Source organism: Tamandua tetradactyla, chromosome 22 (assembly GCF_023851605.1).
Source record: "Tamandua tetradactyla isolate mTamTet1 chromosome 22, mTamTet1.pri, whole genome shotgun sequence".
NCBI lineage: Eukaryota > Metazoa > Chordata > Mammalia > Pilosa > Myrmecophagidae > Tamandua > Tamandua tetradactyla.
In genome coordinates, this window is record NC_135348.1 from 19,866,427 (window position 1) to 19,890,923 (window position 24,497).

A 24,497-nucleotide genomic window follows, 5' to 3' on the forward strand; every position below is an offset into this window, starting at 1 on the left:
GAAGGACACTCTCACAACACACAGCTTCATTCACAGCCCCCCACCCCAAAACACTGGCCAGCCCCGCTTCCTGCCTCTTCTCTCCTGTCTCAGGACTATCAGCAGCAATCAGTTTTTCCCATTTCATTGTCATCTAATGGTTTCATAACCTGTGTTTTGTTTTTTGTTTTTTTTTTTGCATGGGCAGACACCAGGAATTGAACCTGGGTCTCTGGCATGGAAGGCAAGAACTCTGCCACTGAGCCACCATGGTCCGTCCCATAACCTGGTTTTAGTTCCCCATTTCCGTTATACCTTTTTTGAGGGTAGAGACCATGTCTCAGTCTTGCTAATCCTTAAAGGACACCACGCAGCACTAGGCAATTTAGGACACTTCAGAAAATACTGTGGACTCACTGCTACCTGCAATAACATTAACATGGAGAGCCAATACCTCTTGGAATAAAGAAGGGAGAGATATCTAAACGCCTCAAAGAGTCTTACAAAATTTGCACACACCTTCGAATTCTCACCTTCTCCCGCTTCCAAGCCACAAAGATCTCTAATCATTATTCACTCAACAACCATTTGCAGAAGTCTACCTATGGAGAAGGTACATCACAGGTGCTGAGTTACAAAGGTTAAGAATCAGTTCCTAGTCAGAAGATGCTCACAGTATAGTGCAGAAGATAGTTGGGTTAAGACATAACATAGCAAAAAGTGGGGCTGCTATAAAGTAATTGTATCAAGAGATTTGAGACCACAGAGCAATCCATATCTGCCAGTGCCGGGGGTGAAGTACGTGTAGGAGTCAACAGGATCAGGAAACAATTTATTGTCAAGTTTTGAGGAAAGAGTTCCTTGGGGAGAAAGCATCAAGGATGAAAGCAGAGAAACAGGAGAGAATGTAGAAGTTTTCAGAGCCTTAAGTATTTGGACTTGGCTGGAGGATAGAGGTGTAGGGAGAAAGGAGAATGAGGTAGGGTGAAGAGCTTTGTTTAAAACACTAAAGTATATGAATTCATTCTACAGGCTCCAGGAAGTTATTGCAGGGTTTAAGCAGGGAAGTGATATGACTCAGGGAAGATATTTAGCTATTACAGTCATTAGAAATTGGTGAATAAAAGTAAAAGGTAAGAAAGGAACCTAAGATGACCCTTAAGTTCTTGGCATAGGTAACAGGACAAATGGCGAATCATTATCTGCAATAGGGAATAAAAACACAAAGAATAGGGCAGGCCACAGTGGCTCAGCAGGCAGAGTTGTCGCCTGTCATGCTGGAGACCCAGGTTCAATTCCCGGTGCCTGCCCATGTGGAAAAAAACAAAAACAAGGAACAAATTGGGTGTGGGAGATAACAAGATGAGCTTTAGACATGTTGACTTTGTGGTGTCAAAAGAAAGCCTAGGTGAAAACATCCAGAGGACTACTGTATTATATAAACTTAGCACTCAGGAGAAAATTGGGTAGTCTTATTGACTTGAGAGTCAGTAGGTACAACTGTGGTCAAGGAATTGGATGGAGAGAACAAAGAAGATGTAGAAATGTAAGAGAACCTTGAGAAACTTCACATTTAAGGAGCAGACTTCTCTTAAAACAATCGTATTGTTTTGTTGTTATTTTAAATACAGAGAATTGTTATTTTACAAGTGCTTAGGATTCTCTTGCAGACTGCAGATTCCCACAGAATTTGGACAAAAGGGTATTCAAGAGGACATGCTTTTCATGGCCACAAATGGATTTCACCACTCAGTGTGGGTTTCTTTATGAGCCTGAGCACATGAACAGATGTGATATTTTCATGATAAGCCAAAATAATCTTCAGAAAATGGTAGAAAATGAGAGCAAGAAAAGGAAATAAAAACTTCATAGTTCTACCATATCTAACAGTTTAAAGGATATTTACCAACTAAATTTTAATATCCTGATGAACTACTATACTAGCTAATTGAATTTTCCTGTTCTGATAATGAAAAACTATTCTCTCCATTTACAGTAAACATTCTGGAATTTCATGGAAAATAAATAGAACTGCTCTTGCATTCTAGAGGAGATCAGGTCTTTGGTTTTCCATCTCATTTCATCCACTCTTCTTTTAACACCTATTTCCTAACCATAGAGAAGTTAGAAAGAGCTCCCTCTGAGTCCCTTCCCTGTTTTCCTCCCACATAGCCTAATATGTTTGGGTACAGTATGAAATCACAGGAATTCTGCTTTTCCTCAGAGATGGGCTGGCCTCACACCAGCAAGTCTATTCCATGGCTCCCACTCTTAAACAACCTGGCGTATGCATTAGCAGAAGGAAGGAAAGAAAAGGAAAAGAAACAATAACAGAAGAAAGAAAAAAACTTTTTCTGGGGACTTCTAGGGAAGATGGAGGAGTAGGCAGCTGCAGCACTCATTCCGAAAACAGCTCACAGACAGGCAGAAACTGTCTGAAACACTATTCTGGGGCTCTCGGGGCCAGGGGAGTATTGTACAGCATCCCAGGAAAAGTGGAACGAAGAGGCTGAGATACTGCAATAGAAATCGAGTAAAGCGCTCAGAAGCAACGGCTGGTGCCTGCTCTTCTCCCACTCTCCAGGGCAGCACCTCTGTCCAGTGCCTGGCTGGCTGCTGCAGACCGAGAGGGACATGCAAACCCTCTTCCCCAAAAACAACCTGCACAACTCAGTAATGATCATGGCTTTTTTTTTTTTTTAAATAAAAATGTTTCTTTATTCATTTAGTCGTAGATCTTTTTTTTTTCCACTTCTGTATATTAAGTAACTTTTTGCTCTATCTGTTCACAGTCTTTTTCTTGCATGGATTCCAGACAAGCCTTAGTAACAATTCAATCGTTGTAGTTACTACACACGTTTCCCTAGCTGCATTAAGAAATGTCTCCATCACAGGGCGAGATTATGGCTGTGTCAGGAAGCACCTTAGCTGAAGAATGGACCCTACAATTTTTTTCTACTGGACTTTCAGCAACATTAGATAAGCTTCACCACACAGTACCTGGAAAATTAGTCTTGAGCTTCATTTACTATTAAAGCCCCCTGACAGTCACAGCCACACCGTGACACTTTTTTCACATCTAATAACTGGTATTCTGTGCACCTGGTATCACTGCCATACATAATCTGGTTTCATATACTAAATCACAAAAAAAAATCTGGTTATTGGTATAAGTTCCACCTTAACACTATTATCTGCAATCGTGGGCTATGGGGTTGCTCTGACAAGGAGGATACTGAACTATTTGTTCATTCTCCACATCATGGCTTTTGATTGGCAAATAGGGGTGGCTTAGTCCCAGCTTTGAGCAATGGTTTTAGCCCACCCTGGACAAGGGATATAGCCATTGTTTCAAGCCTACCCATGACAGGGGTGAAGGCAGTGGAAGTTCAATGATTCAGGCTGAAAAAGGTTTACTGAAGAACGCAGTCTGCTGATCAGGCCAGGAAAGCACAGCTTCAAGGACCCAAGAGAAAAAGACTTTTTGGCATTGTTTCTGACCCTCTCCCAGGGGCTCTCTGGAACTCAGTGTCCCCTTTGTGGGCCCCTAGACCTATTTTGGTTGGGAAATACCAACCTGGGAAAGTCATCTCTGGGATGACCCTCCTCTCAGCTAAAGGCAATGGAATGAATGTAAAAAAAAAAATCATCAGGACAGAACAGCTCAATGTTCCTGGAGAAGGAACAGAGGAAAAGGAAGCTTAACTACAGGTGTGAAACAATTGGACAATACTGCAATCTTAAAAACTGAACTGCATACACAGGGCAAGAATCAGACGAAGAGAGCTGAAAAAATCTGACTGGCTAAACACGACAAATCTGACAGTCTATATAATATGTTGAACCAAGAGTCAAAGAAAAGCCTTAGCACCAAACCAATCAACAGTAAAGCCTCAGAAAAGAGAGAAACTGACCTTCAGCATAGACCATCAAGATAGTCAGATGGTTAGACATCAGTGAAAAAAATTACAAACCATACTAAGAAACAGAAGATATGCATAGGCAAGGGAACAAATGAAAACATCATAGGGGCCTAGAATTTGGAACAACTAATCAAAGATGCTCAAACAAATCTCCTAAATCAATTCAAGGATATGAAGGAAAATAAACCTAAAGAGACAAAGGCTATTAGGAAGAATATGAGTGAGCATAAAAGAGGAATTTGAAAGCATAAAAATAAACATAACAGAAATTATGGGAAAGAAAACCACAAGAGAAAAGAATAAAAATACACCAGGAGAAGATCTCTGAAAAGGCAGAAAAGAAGAACCAGCAAATTAGAAGCCAGGGCAATCAAAATCTTACAGACAAAAGAACAGATAGAAAAAAAAAAACTTAAGCAGAGTCCTAGGTAACTGAACGACAGCACAAAGCACACAAGCATATGCATCATGGGTGTCCCAGAGGATAAGAGAAGGAAAAAGGGGGAAAAAGAACATTTGAGGAAATAATGGCCAAAAATTTCCGAACCCTTTAACATTAACACACATGTACAAGAAGCACAATATACTCTAAACAATAAATCCTAATAGAGCTCCTCTGAGACACACACTAATCAGAATGTGTTATCAATTTGTTGTTAACACAGTACTTTATTCTGCTAATTTATTATTACCACACTCAAGAATGTGTTATCTTTATCAATGCCAAAGATAGAAAGGAAATCCTGAAAGCAATAAGAGAAAAGCAATTAGTCACATACGAGGGAAGTGCGATACAACTAGTTCTCATTTCTCAGCAGAAACCATGGAGGAATGTTCTGGAGCAGCAAGAAGGAAAAACCTGAGACGATGGCATGGTAGCCCATGAAAAACTCTGAGATCTGTCCTGTAACTACGTATTGAAGAGTGCTTTGAAAACTAGTGCTTTTTTCTTTCTTTGCTTTGTATAAATATTATATGATAACAAAAGGTTTTTTTTTTTAAAAAAAAGAAAAGAAACTATGGAGGCAAGAAGGCAGTGGTATGATGTATTTAAGGTACTGAAAGATAAAAACTGCCAGCCAGAATTCTTTATTCAGCGAAACTGTCCTTTAAAAATGAGGGAGAGTTCTAAATCAACAGCAACTGAGACCTCGTCAGTAAGAGATCTGCCTCACAAGAAATAATAAAAGGAATTCTACAGGCTGAAAGAAAAAGCTAGGATAGAGAGGACAAGAGGAAAATATAGAAACAAAGACTATTAATAAGGATAAGAGACAAAATAAGAAATGACACACAAAAACTGAAGGATAAAGTGGCTGAAACTATTACAGCCTTACAGTAATAATACTGAATGTTAATGGATTAAACACCCCAATCAAAAATGTAGGCTGAACGGATGGAAGAGTATGATCCAACTACATACTGTCTACAAGAGATTCACCTTAGATGCAAAGACACAAATAGCGAAAGGCCAGAAAAGGACACTCCATGCAAACAGTAACCAAAAAAAGAGCTGGGGTAGCTATACCACTACTGGATAAAACAGACTTTAAATACAAATTGTCAAAAAGGACAAAGAAAGACACGCTATATTAATAAAAGGGGCAATCCACCAAGAGGAAATAACAATCATAAATATTTAGGCATCTAATCAGGGTACCCCAAAATATGTGAGGCAAATACTGGAAAAACTGAAGACAGAAAAGACGTTCCTACAATAATAGTTGAAGACTTCAACACATCACTTTCATCGATAGATAGACCATCCCGACACAGGATTGATAAGGAAACAAAGAACCTGGATAATACGATAAATGAACTAGACTTAACAGACATGCAAAGCACACTGCATCCCAAGACAGCAGAATATACCTTCATGGGTCATTCTTCAGGATAGACCACATGCTCGGCCACAAAACCAGGCTCAATAAATTTAAGAAGATTGAAATTATACAGCGTATTTTGTCTTACCATAATGGAACTAGAAAATTCACAAATGAATGGGATTTAAACAACATACTCTTAAACAATTAGTCAAAGAAGAAATTACTAGAGAAACCAGTAAATATGTCCAGATGAATGAAAACAAGAATACACCATATCGAAACTTATGGGATGCATCAAGAGCAGTGCCAAGAGGGAAATTTTTAGCCCTAAATAACTCCATTAAAAAACATAAAAAGAGCTGAAATCAAAGACCTAACTGCACACTTGGAGGAACTGGAAAAAGCATAGCAAACTAATCCCAAAGCAAGCAGAAGAAAAATGAAGATTAGAGTGGAAATAAATGAAATTGACAGTTAAAAAAATAATAGAGAAAATTAACAAAAACATTGGTTCTTTGAGATGATCAAACCATTAGTTAGACAAACAAAGAAAAAATGAGAGATGAAAAAATAAGAAATGAAAGAGAAAATACTACTGACTCCACATAAATAAAAGGATTATAAAAGGATATTATGAACTACATGCCAACAAATTAGACAACTCAGATGAAATGGAAAAATTCCAAGAAACAAGCTACACTGACTCTAGAAGAAATGGAAGACTTCAACAGAACAATTACAAGTAAAGGGACTGAATAAGTAATCAAAAACCTCCCAACAAAGAAAGGCAGAGGACCAGATGGCTTCACAGGTGAATTCTAGCAATCAATCCAAGACAGTTAATACCAATCCTGCTCAAACACTTCCAAAAGATTGAAGAGGAGGGAACACTACGTAACTCATTCTATGAGGCCAATATCACCCTAATACCAAAGCCAGATGAAGATACTACAGGGAAAGAAAATGTCTAATGAATATAGATGCAAAAATCTTCAACAAAATATTTGCAAATCAAAACTAACAATACATTTAAAAAATTATACACCATGATTAAGTGGATTTTCATCCTAGGTATGCAAGGGTGGTTCAATAAAAAATAAATTAATGTAATATACCTCATTAGCAAATCAAAGATGGAAAACCACATGATAATCTCAATTGATGTAGAAAAGGCATTAGACAAAATCCAGCATCCTTCTTGATAAAAATACTGCGAAACACAGGAATAGAAGGAAACTTCCTCAACATGATAAAGGGCATATATGAAAAGCCCACAGCTAACATCATCCTCACTGGTGAAAGACTGAAAGTTTTCCCCTCTAAGATCTGGAACAAGACAAGGATGCCCACTATCACCACTGTTATTCAATACTGTGCTAAGAAGTTCAGTTAGGGAAGAAAAAGAAATGAAAGGCATCCAAATTGGAAAGGAAGAAGTAAAACATTCACTATTTGCAGATGACATGACTATATAAACAAAGTCCCAAAAGATCTATAACAAAGCTACTAGAGCCATTAAATGAATTTGGCTAATTGGCAGCATACAAGATCAACATGCAAAAATCAGGAGTGTTTCTACACACCAGTAATGACAAACTGAGGAGGAAATCAAGAAAACGTTCTATGTACAAGAGCAACTAAAAGATACTGAAATATCTATTTAAAAATTTAAGCAAGGCTATGAAGGCCTTATACACAGAAAACTACAAAACATTGCTAAAAGATATCAAAGAAGACCCAAATAAATGGAAGGACCATCTGTGTTCATGAATTGGAAGACTAAATATCTTAATAATGTCAATTCTACTCAAACGGATTTACAGATACAATGCAGTCCCAATCAAAAATCCAACAACCTACTTTACAGGAATACAAAAGCCAATCATCAAATTTATTTGGAAGGGTAAGGAGCCCAAACACCAAAAAAAACTTGAAAAAGAACAAAGTTGGAAGCCACACACTTCCTCTCTTTAAAGCATATCATAAAGCTACAGTGATGAAAACAGCATGATTCTGGCATAAAGACAAATATACTGACCAAGGGAATCTAATTGGGAGTTCAGAAATAGACCCTCACCTCTACGGTCAATTGATATTCAAATAAGGCTGCCAAGTCCACTGAACTGGGACAGAACAGACTTCAACCAACAGTGCTAGTGCTGGGAGAACTGGATATCCATATGCTAAAGAATGGAAGAGAACCCCTAACACACACCTTACACAAAAATTAACTCAAAATGCATGAACCTTGAGAACATTATATTGAGTGAAATAAACCAGACACAAAGGGAAAGAGATACCTAGTACTCCCAAACTCATTTCCTACATATTCTGATGCAATGTCTACTTTGCAAAATTAAATCTGGGTTGATATATTGTACAATAGCAAAATAAGTTTCTAATGCTGCACTGTCTAGTGTAAACTGTAATAAGACAAAACTTATGTTTCTCTCCCACCAGCTCAAAATACTGTTGGACTTGACTTTGTAAGTCAAGCCTAACGCTGAACAACAAATGCAGAGGTGACCTATATACCTAAAACCGAATCTGTCTAGGAGCTGGCGAAAGGCTTCAGAGACACGAAAGAGTACAGAGAAAACATTTCTCCACCAACTTTTATAAAGCCAGCAAAAAAACTGGAAAGGGGGTCAACAAATGAATGTTAAACACTGATAAGGATCAAAGGATATGGCTACCATTGGTTCTTTAATGATCAAGTGGATGGAAAGGGTAGGGACACCGAGCCGTGCTGTTCCCTGAAATTTGGTTGTTACAGGTCAAAGCATGCTACTTTATTCATAAGACATGACCTTCACAGAATCATCATAATGGATCAAAACCACCACCCACCAGGTTTGGAATTCTACTGTTAACAAAGACATCCAACGACACTGTATTTTTTCCATGGTCTCCTCCTTCCTACCCAACTCTTGGAAGTTATCATAATGTTTTCTTGCTTCCAAACTACTGGGTGAAATTGTTGTGGACAGTATAATAGCCCAGAGTTCCAATTCTCAGTGAAGAAGCATGACTTTCAGAAGAGCTTACCCCACCCACTGCTGCTCCAAAGGGAGGACTACAGTTTTGTCCAGTACTCTTTTTTTGCATCTTATCCTTAGCACCAGCATGCCATAATTACTGACTTTCAGACACCAGGGCTTCCAAAAACCCAAACTTACTGCCAGACTTAGGGAAAGTGGGGAAAGGTCACCTTCAACCAACACAAAGAATCAGCCTATTGTGCCTAGTCCAATGATCTCAGGTTGGTTTCCTCCACAGAGGCCCCATCCTTCGCTGCCGAAGAAAAGGAAATAGGTTTCTTTATGACCTTTTCAAGTGCTTGGCTGGGCCAGAATCCGTGGAGTTCCATGACATTCTCGAACTAGAAGCTGCAGTTTCCAAACAGAATGACCAGTGCCCAGCAGAACAGTGTGTTAGAAGCATGGCCAGTTGAGAGGCCAAGTCAGATCCAAAACCCACGTACCACCTAAGCAGCCAGAGGAAACCTGGCCCTCCCCTACCATCTTTCCACATGCCAGTCCATTTTAGCACCCAAAATGGCACAATCATTGGGAAAACTTTCCTCATGGAGCACTGTCAACAGCAGTATCAAACAACTAAGATCTAGAGAAAGAAAAGTCCAAAGCCAGACAAAAAATAACATCGAAAGATTTTTCAGGCCAGATATTTATTCTTATCCTCCTCAAAAACCTATGCCCGTGGGTGGTACACCAGTGGCTCAGTGGCAGAATTCTTGCCTGCTGTGCCAGAGACCCGGGATTGACTCCCAGAGCCTGCCCATGCCAAAAAAAACAAAAAAACAAAAAAGCCTATGCCAGAAGAATTAGAATTCTAGATTATATATTTTTTTATATATCCGTTTTCCTTAATTGGAAATGTACACACACATAGTCCCTTTATTAAACAAACTGGAATAATAAAGTAAGTTACGGAACTAGACATTTTGACTTAATTAAACTTTTTAAATCATTAAGGTAGGTGTATCTTTCTTTAAAAAGCAAACTCAGTCCTACCATTCAAGGGAAATTGTTAAAAAAAAAAAAAAAAAAAAAAGAGTCTACATTCTCTGATCGGAACCTCTCCCTTAAGTCTTACAATAGGGGAGAAAAGGGGAGGGTGTAAGAAATGAACCCTGCCAACTTCCCATTAAGGAAAGAAAGCTAATTGTGTTTCTCAGCAGTGGGAGATGCACCGAGATACAGTTATAATTGCCAAGTGGAAGGGAAGGTTCCTCAAGTCCCTCTTGCCCCAATTCTCAGTTCCAATGCAAGTTAAAGCAGTGTCATGCCAGGTAGGGGGCAAAATGTCCCAGTTTCTTCACTTTCATTTTGATTTCATCAAAGACAACAAACTATAATGTGACCCATAATACAGCTAAACCCGACACAGATTAATGACAGCCAGTGGCTAGTTGAGGATAATATACCTGGGTAATACAATTTCTTTTATCTGAAAATTTTAAATCATATCTAGAAAGTAGGAATGTGACTCTCAAGGGAATTATCTCCCCCCAACCCCCACCCCAAAAGCACAAAACACAAAACTACATCAGAGAAGCTTCCCCCAGAGTACTGGATAAGAGAAAAAGCAACTCTCGAACGAGAAATGAAAATGTCACATCAAGGCATGACAAGATGTCATGAAAATGTCAGAAAATTGTAAAGCGGATTTTATTTTCTACACAGTATTGTCCAAAGATTAAAAAAAAAAAAAAACTAAACATAATGCTAGTTCCAAAAAGCTACTGGACAGCTAAATTATGCCAAAGGTGTACACTAGGAAATGCTGATGACAGAATCAGCTGTGTTATAATCATATGACATAAAATATAGACACCATTAAAAAGTTATAGAAGCACTAATAGGCATTAGACTCAGGGAACCAATTTCTACTACTTGCAAAGGCCAATGGAAGTCTGTAGAATCCAATTACAAAGAGAATAAGACCAGTTTGGTTGCAAAGTCAATAGAAGTCACAGTAAATTGCTTTACTCTGTAAAGGAGAGGGAATTTTTACATCATACTCACAGTCCTGGGGCATTTCTTTAAAGAGTGAGCTATCTGCCTACAGAAACAAAAAGTATAACAATCATGTGCTGTTATCCTTAGGAACCAAAAAGTAATCAGATACTGAATCAAACTGTCTTCCATAAACTCCTGAGGAAGCCCTCCACCTTGACAGCTCAGAAAATTTAGAGCACTGTGTTCAGAACACAAATCTTGTCCAGCCGAGACAATGAAGGCGGCCGGACTCCTAGCAACTTACCTGTCCCCCCCACTACTATTCTTCTCATCTAAAGTTATTATCAATTACCAGATTAAGACGCTAACACCAATAAGCCTAGGCCTTCCACTGGACAAAAATAACATCATTTAAATAGATAACTGATATAAGACAATTATAGTAGTCTTTGAAAGCATACCAAATATGAAGGTATATCTGAAGCCCTTCTTCCTACTTGATACATCAGGCCCTTAAACAATACAAGCTAAAATTCTTGAGTACTTACTATCATGATGAGTGGTTTATATCCATTAGTTCATTTGTTCTTGGCAAAAAATGTCACAGTTTCATTGCCCCAACTCATGAGGATTAGAGGAGAATTTAATGAGATCACAAAAGACAGCAAGAGGAAGGCAGAGATTTAAATGCAGCTTCATTTAAATCAGCTTAACCACAAACAAATCTACCTTTCGGTAAAACTCTTGGCTGTCTAAGTATTCCCAGGAATTGTGACCCCAAAATACCAGGACAACTAGAGTATACCTAGGTAGGTAGAGGGCAAGAGGTATATTGACTCCAAGAGAAAAATGCTAAGTATCAAGAGCTGACAGTTCTCAACAGGTCAGTGAATTATCTCCAGGTCTACTCATGTTAAAGGGACGCCATACCCTTTCCTTCTAGGGTTCTGCTTCTCTTTTCTTCTACTCCAAAATCTTAAATTTACAGCCAACACACAAGTGCAAAACTGCATCAATGTTAAGTCGAAACTTCTGTAACTTAACTATCTATGTATGTTATTTGTATTTATGTGTGTGTATATCCGGATATGCGTGTATATGTAGATGGTCACACATATAACAAGTAAAACTATTATTACAAAGTGGGAAACAGATAAGTTTAAAGAAGAAAATCACCAGAATCCCACCCCTTAAGGATAATCATTTCTATCATTGACTGATGATATTCCTTCAGATTTATTCCTCTCCTTATACACTTATTTTTCTTTAAAAAGTTTTGAGAGCTTGCAAATTTTGTTCTAGAACTTCCTTTTACCATTCAGTAATACACCATATATATTATACAGTGAAACATTCTTTTTAATCACTGGAAGCCCAGAAGTCTATGTATATTAGTAAGATACCTGCATCTATCTATGTTTGGTTAAACTGTAGAACACAAGGTACTCTTATAGGTGTACACACACACACACACACAAACATACACACACACAGTAGCATCCATGGAATACTACACAGCAGTAAAAAAGAATGGAGAAGCTCTCTTTGTACTGATATGGAAAGCAGCACAAAATATGCTGCTAAATAAAAAGTATAAAGTACAGAACTAGTTTACGGGTGTACAAGGGTTGGCAAATAAGGATGTAAATTCATATTTGCTTAGATAAATATAAACATTATGGAAAGATAAATAAGAATCCATAGGTTGTACCACATTAAACTATCAATATTCAACATTATTATTTTTTTTTACCTACACAAACAGCAGTTTCACATGAAACAATCCTACTAATGTAACAGTGGCAGCAAATCCACTTTGGAACTCACTTCATAAGGATTTAAGAAACTGTAGGTTAAACTACATGCAATTTTAAATGCTTTTCTGTTTTTCACCTACAAAATGGCAAAAAGTCGAAATTGCTGACATCAGATCTTTCTGATAGACAAAAATGACAATTTTATACGGTTCAACCTATTAATTTCAATGTTTACAGATTTGCAGATGTCATAGGATGTAGGAACTGAGTCAATGGGATGGGGTGGAGACTTTCCATTTTTGTATCTTTTTATACATTTTGGTTTTTTAAACCTGGGAAAGTACTACCTATTGAAAATTGTTTTAAAGAAAAGAAAGGAAGAGAAAACAAGGAGAAAAACTAAAGAAAAGGAAGGGGGAAAAAAGCAACAAGAAAAAAAAGGCAAAAAGGAAAAGGAAAAACTTGTAGTATACTGAGGCAGCAGTAAATTCCGGATTGAGCATATTTCTAACAACCTGTTAAGGCATCAGGTACCTGAGATTTTCACCATAACTAACCCAAGACCAGATGCTAAGTGGCTGCCTAAATCATGATAAAAATACTTTCACAGAACTTAATAACATATCATTGAAATAAAACTGGTCATTTTCCCTCTACTTATCCATGCAAATGAGCATCCCAGTTTTTCCTGGAGGGCCCCTTTTTGTAACAATGCCTTGTGTCCCAGATTTAAAGCCATAATCATCTCTGGCTCTTCCTTCTCCTTCATCTTCTGAATCAAAACCACAACTCTAGTTGCCTTACACTAAGCAACAGCTTTTGAAGTGGAAAAATTAAGAATCATTCTTTAAATAAAGAATAAACCAACATATTGCTGAAATACGTAAAGGATTTCTAAAATGGCTCACAAGAAAATTGACAATGTTTACTGACTGTGGGGAGGAAACAAATATCTGCTAAGCCAGTTTTGTTTAGCAAACAGGGTGGTAATGAACCCAGACTCTTTACCTGAAATCCTGGCTTTATCACTTACCAACTGGGAGACCTGGGTAAGTTAATGAACCTCTTTGTGCCTCAGTTTCCTCAACCATAAAAAAGGAATAATAATGCTACCTAAAGGACTATTACAATGATTTTGTAAGTCTAATAAATGCTGATAAGAACATATAATATAATATAACAGATATATAACTGTTCGCTATTACTACTTCTGAATTTTTGTAACATGTGCTTGTATAAATTAAAAATACAAAAAAAAAAAAGAGGCTATCCTAAAAATAACCAAAATTACAAATAGAGATAAAGTCAAAAAATAAACTTCTGACCCCAAGTTAGAAATATAATCATGATCGTAATCACATTTTCAAGCTCAGGAAAAAAAAAAAACATGCTGTCGATTTTAGGGAACAAATATTAGCACATTCAAAATGCCGGCCCAAGAATTCACTTTAATAGGCTTTAAAAATTCTTTTAAGCCAAAGGTGACATTGGTCTCCTCCTAAATACTGCTCAGAACCCCCACAAAAATGCCAAGGAAGCCAGAACAAGCCTTCAGAGGAAGCCAGGCTGGAAAGAAGCTTGTTATACAAAGCTAATAAAAGTTACCTACAGACAGCTAATGGTAAGCACAAGTAGGAGTATTCTCTATGGTTGATTCAATTTTGCACATTTTTTTTTTCTCCAACAGCTGGTAAAGAAACAGTTAAAAAAAAAAAAATGGCCAAGGGTTTGTTTTGTAACATTAATTGTAGCCAACACACTCATTCCATGGTAGTTTTTATCATGGGCCATAAGTTCTCTGAGTAATAGAGGTAGGTCCCTGGGAATTGGCCACATTAAGATAGCACCTTCCGCCTCAAGATTTTGCCTCATCTTCCTGGCTACCGAAGAAAACGTTTCACATCAGTCAGTCCTGACAGCCTTAAAAATTCTACTGCATTCAGGATAAACAATACTTCGGCTGGTTTGAAAAGATGTTTCTTAGACAGCCCGGCTACCTCCTACGCCGTAAGAGTTTCAAAGAAGGCTATAAAGAGACTGACAGCTGCTTGAATTCAGAACTAGAAATTAAAATAAAAGCTATTAGAAGTGAAGGAAAAAACCCACACCACAGGGAAACAAGCTTTAAAGAATTTTTCTTTCTTCTATAAATTCTAGTTACCTGCCATGAACTTCTTTTCACCACAGAAGCAGCTATGTATTATTATTATTTTTTTTTTGAAGGAGTTAAATAAGCTTTTTCCCCCTCCAAAGAAAGGGTGGGGGTGCTGTTCATTCCACACAGAAGTGTATTTAAGATTATATTATACAGGGCGGGCCACGGTGGCTCTGCGGGCAGAGTTTTCGCCTGCCATGCTGGAGGCCCGGGTTCAATTCCCAGTGCCTGCCCATGCGAAAAGAAAAAAGAGATTACGTTATACAGAAAGTCATATAGGAAGTTGCCTTTTGCTTTGTCACAAACATGACGGGTGCCGGGCTCCCTGGGACAGTTCTGGGCAGGTGGCTTCCATGACTGATGGAAGCCCTGCAACTCAATTACAGCCCTGACATTTCTGGCTGCCTTTTCCAACCATTGATCTCATCACCGTAAAAGTGAGTTAAGAAATAATCTGTCTACGTACACCGTCAACTGAGTCAAGTCTAGTCTTAGATTCAACTTCCCAGTACAGTAATACCATGTCAGGAAATAGCACGAGGCCTCAGCCGTCAGGAAAGCTATTATCCTGAACCCACCCATTAACTGTCAGCCAAAAAACGGTATGAATCAAGAGAAGAAACATTGCCAAGCTGAAGGCAAAGATCTGCTTGCACCCGGTGTTACCTGGGTTGATTATAATTCTGTCTCGAGCAGGTGAGATATGTCTGCAGGGAAGCACCGAGCTGGAGAATGCCACTGAGAATCCACACCAATGGTAGTTTCACAGTCTCTCTACACACGTTCTGGTTTGCTAGCTGCTGGAATGCAACACACCAGAGACGGATTGGCTTTTAATAAAAGGGGATGTATTTCATTAGTTCTTCAGAGGAAAGGCAGCTAACTTTCAACTAAGGTGCTTTCTTATGCGGGAAGGCACAGGATGGTCTCTGGTGGCCTTCTCTCCAGGCCTCTGGGTTCCAACAACTTTCCCCGGGGTGACTTCTTTCTGCATCTCCAAAGGCCTGGACTGAGCTGCGAGTGCTGAGATGAGAAATGCTGAGCTGCTTGGCTGTGCTACATTGTGCTCTCTCATTTAAGCACCAACCAATTAAGTCAAACGTCATTCATTGCAGCAAGCACACCTCCTAGCTGACTGCAGATGTAAATCAGCAACAGATGAGCTTCACCTAGCATTGGCTCATGTCCACAGCAACAGAACTAGGTGCCTTCACCTGGCCAAGTTGACAACTGAATCTAACTACCAGAACATAGAAGTGCCCTGGTAACATTTTGGGGAGGACAGCATAGTTACAACTCACTTATGAAAGCACGTTTTCATGGGGAGCATTTTGTAAAGACACTTTTTTGGGCACTGAGTTCAGAGACACAAAGCCAGCACGGATGTCAGCTATCTGTCCTTGACTTCTACTGAGATACATGCCGCTTAGCATAGTGGCTGCTTCCCTTCCTTTAACATGCACCCACAAATGAAGACCGACAGGTGTTTGAGAGGTAAGCACGAGAAAAATGAGTCCTATGATTCACAATTATGAGGATATTCTTCTCTACCAAAGCATTGCATTTTACTGATTATTTAATATTTCTCTCTTTCCACTGACTTTCCATATACACTATTTATATGAATATAATTTACACAAATTTTACTAAACCTATTTTCCAAATCAATGACATACAAGAACATGTATTAAAGACACTAACAAAATGAGACGTTTTTCCAACCCTCTGATGAAAAGATGGTCTAAATATTTTGAAACTCATGGAAAAAAAAACTATGAAAAAAACAACAGTAATTTTACCCACGAACCTAAAAGCTGGTGACAACCTTTTCGATAATCTGCCTTCACCTCCTGTCTCTATTCAGTTAAGAAGTCGCAACAATTTGCTTTAACATATTTTCCACTATCCCTTTGCTTTTCTGAGTTCTCTCTTCTTTTCCATTTCTAGAGCTGATTCAAACCCACATCACACTAAGCCTAAATTTGTTGACCAGCCTTTTACCATGAACTTGCTCATTCCTACAGACAAAGTAATGAAATTTCATTAAAAATATTACTTTTAATATCGTACAACTCCAGTCTGTTGCTGAGTACTACTCAGTGGCAACTGTTATCATTTTAAGCATCAGGGACTTTTCTCTAGCTTTCAGAATCACAATAAACAACAGCAGCTAGCACCTGAGCGTTTACTATGTGCGTGGCACTGTGCTATGCAGATTCAATACTTCAATTTTTCTCAACTAGCCTAGGTAGAAGATACCAATATCACCCTGGTTTTATAGTTAAAAAGTAGATCTCTGGAAGGTAAGCTATTTGCCCTGGAGTACAGGCTCAGAGTTCCAACTTCACAGCCCAAGCTTCTAACCACCCATTCTTTATGCAGAAATGCCGGCATCTCATCAGGCCCACTCGCTCTCACTGCCTCGCTCTGTCTTGCTCCCTGCTACTGCCATGCCTTCATTCATGCTAATTCCCTCACCTAAAATGGTTTTCCAACCAACCATCAAAGTGGCTCAGCCCAAGGAAGAGTTTTGCCATGAACCCTTCCTTACCTACTGCAGGCCCAGCGTTCCCTTCCTCAGAGCTCACACAGCCCATTACACGCCACCGGGCATTTCCTGCCATACTGTCTCATATTTCACTATTTGGTGGTACTTAAACTGTGAGTAGAACACAAACTCCTTGAAAGTAGAAATCCTGTGTTGCATGACTAGTATACAAAAGCTCTTCGACAGATATGATTCTGATTTTAGCATCAAGTACTATAAAAATCACTAATGAAAGAGGTAAAAAAAAAAAATCAACCTCCGAACTGTTAATGGCATTTCATATTTTAGGATTCAAAATCTATATTTTAAAAGACCTTAAGTGGCCTTCTTTCTAGTTTTCTGTTCTCTTGCTCATGCCTCTGATTCAACCAGATTCTTTCAACCTACCTGAGGTGCCTAATTTATATCAGCATTATTACCCCTCACTGACATATGCCATTTCAGTGTAATCACTCACATTTCTAATTGAGCATTTTCTAGGCTGAAAGGAATCAATATATGATTTGTTAGCCTGACTCCGATTTTAGAAACTGATTCAACTCAGGATATGTCCCTATTTAGAAAAGAAGGAAAATGGTGATGTCTCAAGAATGCCTTGTTCTTGGGCGGGCCACAGTGGCTCAGCAGGGAAGAATGCTTGTCTGCCATGCCAGAGGACCCGGGCTTGATTCCCGGTGCCTGCCGTACAAAAAAAAAAAAAAAAAAAAAAAAGAATGCCTTGTTCTTTATGCATCTTCTGGTCAACAGGAGTGCGTATTTTTATTTTTTTGCTTACAAGTGCTGCAGCCCCACCATGGCACTGAACATGCTGTAGGACTACAAAGCAGGTTTCAGTAAAATGGGCTGCACTGAGCACATCCAGAATCCAAATGCGAAGGAGCCAACACAACCCCACCCAGGTAAGGCCTACACTAAAGTAATATCAAATCAGCTAATTGGCTTGCAAGAGAATTTTGTTTTGTACTCACTATAAACCCATAATTTTTAGTTGCCTAAATAAATAAATTGTTATATCACATACAAAAAAAGATAGGCACAGAATACAAAGTTACCCAAGAAGGTACAAATAAAAACTAGTCCTGCCAACGTTTAGTTCTGTTTAAAAACAGAGTTAGCATAAGCGGAGAAGTAAAAATTCAAATGGTTATCCTTTCCTTCTTCCCCCCAGCCCCCTACCCCCCAAAGCTTCTTTTAAATTTTTTGTTGTGTCCCAAATGAAAAATAACAAAGATCACCTTTGCCTCATATAGCATCATGAACTTCACTGTATTGGGGGGAATTACAACAACGAAAACAGCCTCTCTTTATCTAAGGGGTAGTGGGGACAACTTGGGGTGGGCAAGAAAAAAATAAACATCCAACATACACCAAACTTTTTCAGAGTTACTTTACTACTAATTATAAGGAAATAAAATCACAGAAGGACAACTTAAGAATGAAATGAACACAAACCTTTGATTTTTAATCTTCTTTTTAGCACTTGGCAACTGGTCTCGTATTTTCTAGGGTGGCATGGATGCTATTTCACAGTAACTAACTTAGCCTAATCTACCTAGCTTTGAAGTCTGAGATTAGTACATGCTTTATGAAACTGAACAATATGGCTTCCTAAAAAACAATAAAAGGCAAGAAGTTTAGTAAGGACTTGATGGCTACTCTACTGGAAGAAATCTAAATACAATATACATTTTGGTTCATATCACTCATCAATAAGCAATTGGTCATCTGCAAATAATAAGTTTTTCATATCATTTAATCATATATTACAAAGAAAACTAATGAACTTTTGGTACACTTGGTATGTCTAAATGTGTCAATGCCAATTAAAATCTTTATTAAGGTAAACAGGCTAAGCTTCTTTGGTTAAACTGGTCATTTCTCAATTTGGGGGTGAAGGGGTGGGGGGCTAAGTAAAAACAAAAATCATGTGTAACAGCAAAGGACTTTCTCCTATTTCACAGCAGCTAGGATTCTCCAGCACCACTGCAGCTCGTGCTAAAAGGCTGGTTGACACTTTGCTGATAACTCTTTTTAAAAACTGCCTGACTGCGGCAGGCTGAATTATATAATCCGGACAAAAATATGTTCTTAATCCTCACCCGTTCGTATGGGAGTGAATTCACAGTAAACAGATTTTTGCAGATGGAATTTTTAGTTAAGGTATGGCCAGCTAAATCAGGATGGGTCTTAATCCTATTACACCAGAGGACTTATAGAGGGGAAGCCACTGGGAAAAGACAGAAGCTGGAAATCAGTGGTAACCTGGGACAGAAAGGAGAGGACATCGCCACATGCTTCACCAGGAGATGGGAAAGCTGAGGAACCCACAAATCCTTGGCAGGTAGCCCTAGAAGTTAGTCTTCACGGAGAGAGCACACTTTGCTGATGTTTCCATTTTGGACTTCTCCTAGCCTTAAAAGTCAAGCCAATAAATTCCACTGTTCGACGTGATTGCATGATTGTGAAAACCTTGCATCTGGATGCTCCTTTCATCTAGGGTATGGTCAGATGAGTAAAAAATATATATGGATTAAAAAAAAATAAACAATGGGGGACCAAAGGTTCAAATAAGTTGGGTAGTTGGAAATATTAGTCGTCAATGAGAGGGAGGTATGATTTTTTTTTTTTTATTTCTTTTTCTGAAGTGATAAAAATGTTCTAAAAAATGGTCATGGTGATGAATACATAACTATGCGATGATACTGCAAGCCACTGATTGTACGCCATGTATGGAATGTTTTTATGCTAAGAATGTTTGTGTTTGCATGTTGTTCCAACAATAAAAATATCTAAAAAAAAAAATTCCATTGTTTAAGCCAATCTATTGTGTGATATCTGTCATAACAATCTAGCTAAACTGAGACACCGATACTGAATTGAAACCAACTCTAAGTGTTTTACAGAGTCACTGTTTGGTACATCAAATGGTTCCTACTCTACTCAGGGGTACACGGTATGGGTAAAGCTGCACACAAACCACCTCACCCACATACCAATCATAATCAAATCACAGAGCTAAAGAAATTCTCCAGTCATCCAATCTAGTTCCTTGAATCTTGGCAGACAGTCTAGCTAACATTTAAGCAAAAACTATTCGTTCTGCATTTAAGTAAGTCAAATTTAACTTTTACTACAATGAGAAAATTGGGGGTAGGAGAATATTTACATTTAAACCTATCACACTCACAGAAACCAGGAAAAATTATCAACCAAAATCATTAAAAAAATTACATAAGCATGGGAAGTGACTCTATAAGAAAAAATACAAAATAGGTTAATCTTTTTTGAAATCTTCAAGTAGAATTGACAATTAGATAATTCATGCTGTTGAAAATAACTGCAAAATATTAATGGCAGGAATATGACTTTTTTTAGAGTAGGATGTTCAATGTTATAGCATATTCTGTAACCTGAAAATATTTTTAGCATTCTTTCCATGCATTCTTCCTTTCAAAAGTGTATTCACCGCCTCTCTTCTCTTCATTTATTTCCCATTTTTTTTAGAATATGCAAAACATGAAAGCTGATGACAAAATACAGACCCTACTTTGTTGTCTCTGAAATAACTCTTTTCGCATAACTTAGGTTTCATTAAAACTTGGCTAGGAATAACAGTGGGAGGATACCAATAATTTTTTATTGCTTTATCTTATGACCTCTAAGATAAATAAAATCACTCCATGACCAAAACTCATGGGTTTTCCTGATCTGACAGCTTTCTAAATAAAACCCCAGGCTGCAATCAAGAAGATTAATGTCAAGTTGTAAAATACTTCATAAAACACAAAATGTAGGATAAAACATCAAGAAAATAATGAACATAAAAACAGACTAAAGGAGTTAAACATTAACAATCATTTTCTCTTAAAATCAAATAATTTTTAAGAATTATTTCATCACTTAACAATTAGGAAACCTATACTTGTACACCATCTTGAGTATTTCCATAAAAAGACGAACTGAATAACACTTTTAGCAGCATCTCACCCATTAAGAACCAATGACCAAAGAATGGAACACAACATAAATCTGATTGGATATTATGATTCAATTCCTAAAAGTACCAAAAAAGTAAAATGTGATTCTAAGACAAGTTTTCCTCTTGGGTCATTTCTTTATGAAATACAGTCCATTTCATTTTGCTCAGGGGCCAATCAATTTAGATATTATTCTATGGCTTTCTGATTTCTTCCTTACCTCCTACTTCCCAACACTTGCTTATTTCACTGTTTATTAACACTTCTACCAGAGGACAAGTGAGACATAAGAGAAGGTGCAATTCAAACCAGTCAGTTTTACTCCTTATTAGCAACTCTGTTGAGAAAGAGTCAAAGTGAGAAAAGAGAGAGAGAACACAAAAGTTAGCTGGGATCAGAAGTTGAAACTAATGTCTAAAGAGAAGCTCTGAATTATGGGTTGATTTTCATGACTATGCCTTCCTCTGGAAAATAAAGACTTGACTGTCAAATGAATATTTCCGTCATATGTATCTTTGTCCTATGCAATTTAAAAGAATATGGCAGTCCCTCGGTGTCGCTATATTCAAGCATTCTGAGCCCTTCTGCAAACACCTCCAAGCCAGTTGAGGTGAACAGGGAAATCACCTGCCTTGCCAGTACCTTTGATATTTATTACCTGGTATTAGATTATATAGCTGCTTATAATGAAGGTATTATATTTATTTCCTTCCTCCCTCTAACGATCATCTCACACTTCCAAACTAATACAGCCTCGGTAGCTTGCAAGGATAATAAATAAATAAATAAGAAAGTAGGAAGAGAAGGGGAGACAGGAAGAATGAAGGTCAATTTCAAATTCAGAAAATACTCTCAGCAGAGTAAAGCCCCATCACAAAACAGTCACAGTTGCAGACAGGCTCTGCAAATTCAGTTTTTAAGACCAGCAGCACCTTTTCCACCACACCAATAAGCACGTGATCCCAAATCAGCGATCGGTGCTCTCCATATGGTTCACAGTCTTATTTGCAAGGATCAGTGTTGAAAATTCAGACTATCAGGTTCTCTTTAAAAACTGAGCAAGCAATCGGGCAACATCGAGACTGTGTTGCCACATGGCAACAATCAGCTGGGACACGGCAGCGTGGACAGGACGTGAGCGTGTCCATTCTCCAGAGTCCACCGCAGCTCAGGTGACGGAGCCTGGCTCCCACAGACAGGTCAATGTGCCACCCTGCTGAATAATGTCAGCATTCTGCCTTATGAGGTTGGCCCCCCAAAATGAGACGAATAAAGGGCAGTAGCCGTAAACTCCAGGACAACGGTGAACTGTGCCTTTAATCTGGATGCATTTCACATTAGATTCTATCAGCTCCTCTCATAAAAGATCTGCTTTAATTTTAGTTCCCCTTCCATTTGTCTCGGGGTTATGTAACCTCACAGGAGGTCACACAAGCCTCCCAAAAAAGAAATTCAAGCTGTCTTTTAAAAATAAAAAAAGAGCCGTGCATCACAAAGACAAACACAAAACTGAAGCTTGCATTTTCTTCCTGACAAGAAAGCTTTACCCTCCCTTTTAGAAAATTATCATCTTAAGAGAAGAAGAAATTAAAACATGAAATATGAAAAACTGTGGCCTGTCCTGAGGACACATGATATGCCACATTCTCAGCATGCTGTGAAGCTGAAAAATATAATTAACATCTTACCATCTTCCAACTCAAGACAAAGATTATATACAGCCACGGGTCTCTTATTCCTTTGTCCCTGTCTCTTCGATTGCCGTGGTGGAGCATTTGGGGGCGACGACGACAGGGACACTGGTTCAGGCAATGTGGCATCAGGCAGGGTCCTAAAAATCTGCCAAAGAAAGCACAGAGGACATTAATTGTTTACCGTGAACAGAAATCCATGCACTGCAACATTAAAATCAACAAACAACATTTGATTTGGGTTTCACTCAAGAGAAGCTAGAGCCTCAAATCCATACCTTCAAATTCTGCATATAGATCATAGGCCTTTTATTTGTCTTTTGAAAGAAAATTTCAAAATAGGTTTCTGATTAAAATTAAGTGAAAGCATCTCAAATCATTATATTTCAAATAAATCCAATCCAAAACTTACAGAATAAAAAAGATTAAAAAAAATAGAAAAGTAAATAAAAGAGATAATTATCTTTAGCAGATAAAGACAACACCACAACTCTTCATCTCCAAAGAAAATAGCCAAGACGAAACATTAAAACCATATATTCCATTAAGTTTCACCTGGGGTTCTATTTATGCCAAAATGGTCTCAATTTTTTCAAGCTATATAAACAGAAACATATGGCTACAAATGTTGCTTAGGCTTTTAAAAAGTAGGATTTTCTGATGAAATCACCTTTTGGAAGCCCATTTATATCTTCATAACATGTTCTGTAGATTTTACCAATACATTTAATACTTTCTAGCTTCTCTTAATCATCTCCCCTTCCATTTAAGAAACCTAGAATGCTAGCACCTTGATTTATTTACAATATGTCATACCTATATTGGCAATAAGAACATTAATTAAAATGTGCTGCTTCTTTGCTTAACAATCTTTTTTCTTTTGAGAAAAGCAATCTGTGCCATAAAAGGAAGCATATTTTACAGTGGTGACATACAGCAAGCCTTCTAAAGCTGCCAAGGCCAGAGTTCAGAGGCTTCTTATCACTAGCAACACTGGAGACCCTTTGGTCTCCAATGAAGTCATAAAATAAAATCTCTAAATAGTTAGAGATATCAACCTAATGCTAATGATACTGCCTCTCCAGAGGGCTGACATTCCTCAGGTGGCAGCACGGAACAGAATGCAAGCCAGCTAGCTTGAAACAAAGCATAAATGTAAAACTCACAATAAAAGGCACTGCACAGAAGTCCCCTAGTTGTAAAACAATTATTATTTATGCAATTAAATAAAAACAGGCACAGGGCCTGTGTATACCATACCAGTAAAGGGTATCACTTGCATACATGTATCACATTTAATAACCAACAACCACGTTGGAATTTTAATTGCACAGCCTAAAAGCGCTCACCTAAAAACTACTACATATATTATAAAAATAAACATTTCCAACAAACAGTATTTGCTTTCCAGTACTATACTGCCCCCTTATGTGTAAACTGAATAAAAAAAAGATTTAAATTACTGTGGACAAATATTTGCTAGTGAAAATTCAATTTGGTACTCCAAGTGGTAACCTGCTACCACCACATTTCCACAGAATGTGTGTTCCAAAAAGACCCTCTGGCAAATAGCAAACTACTTATCTGCCTGAAAAATTCTCTACTGCCTAGACTATTGTCCACAGCTGGATTTACTGCCATCTGTCATTGTTCAAATTA

The 24,497-nt window shown here is 38.0% G+C and overlaps 1 protein-coding gene across 1 annotated transcript in view; it reads right to left on the reverse strand.

Annotated features, from left to right (window-relative positions):
* Positions 1-24,497, reverse strand: part of ARHGAP10 (Rho GTPase activating protein 10) — a 345,070-nt gene that overhangs the window by 26,012 nt on the left and 294,561 nt on the right. The window contains exon 19 of the mRNA XM_077139864.1: positions 22,836-22,986. Coding sequence (XP_076995979.1) covers positions 22,836-22,986 — 151 coding nt within the window. The remainder of the gene's footprint in view (positions 1-22,835; positions 22,987-24,497) is intronic.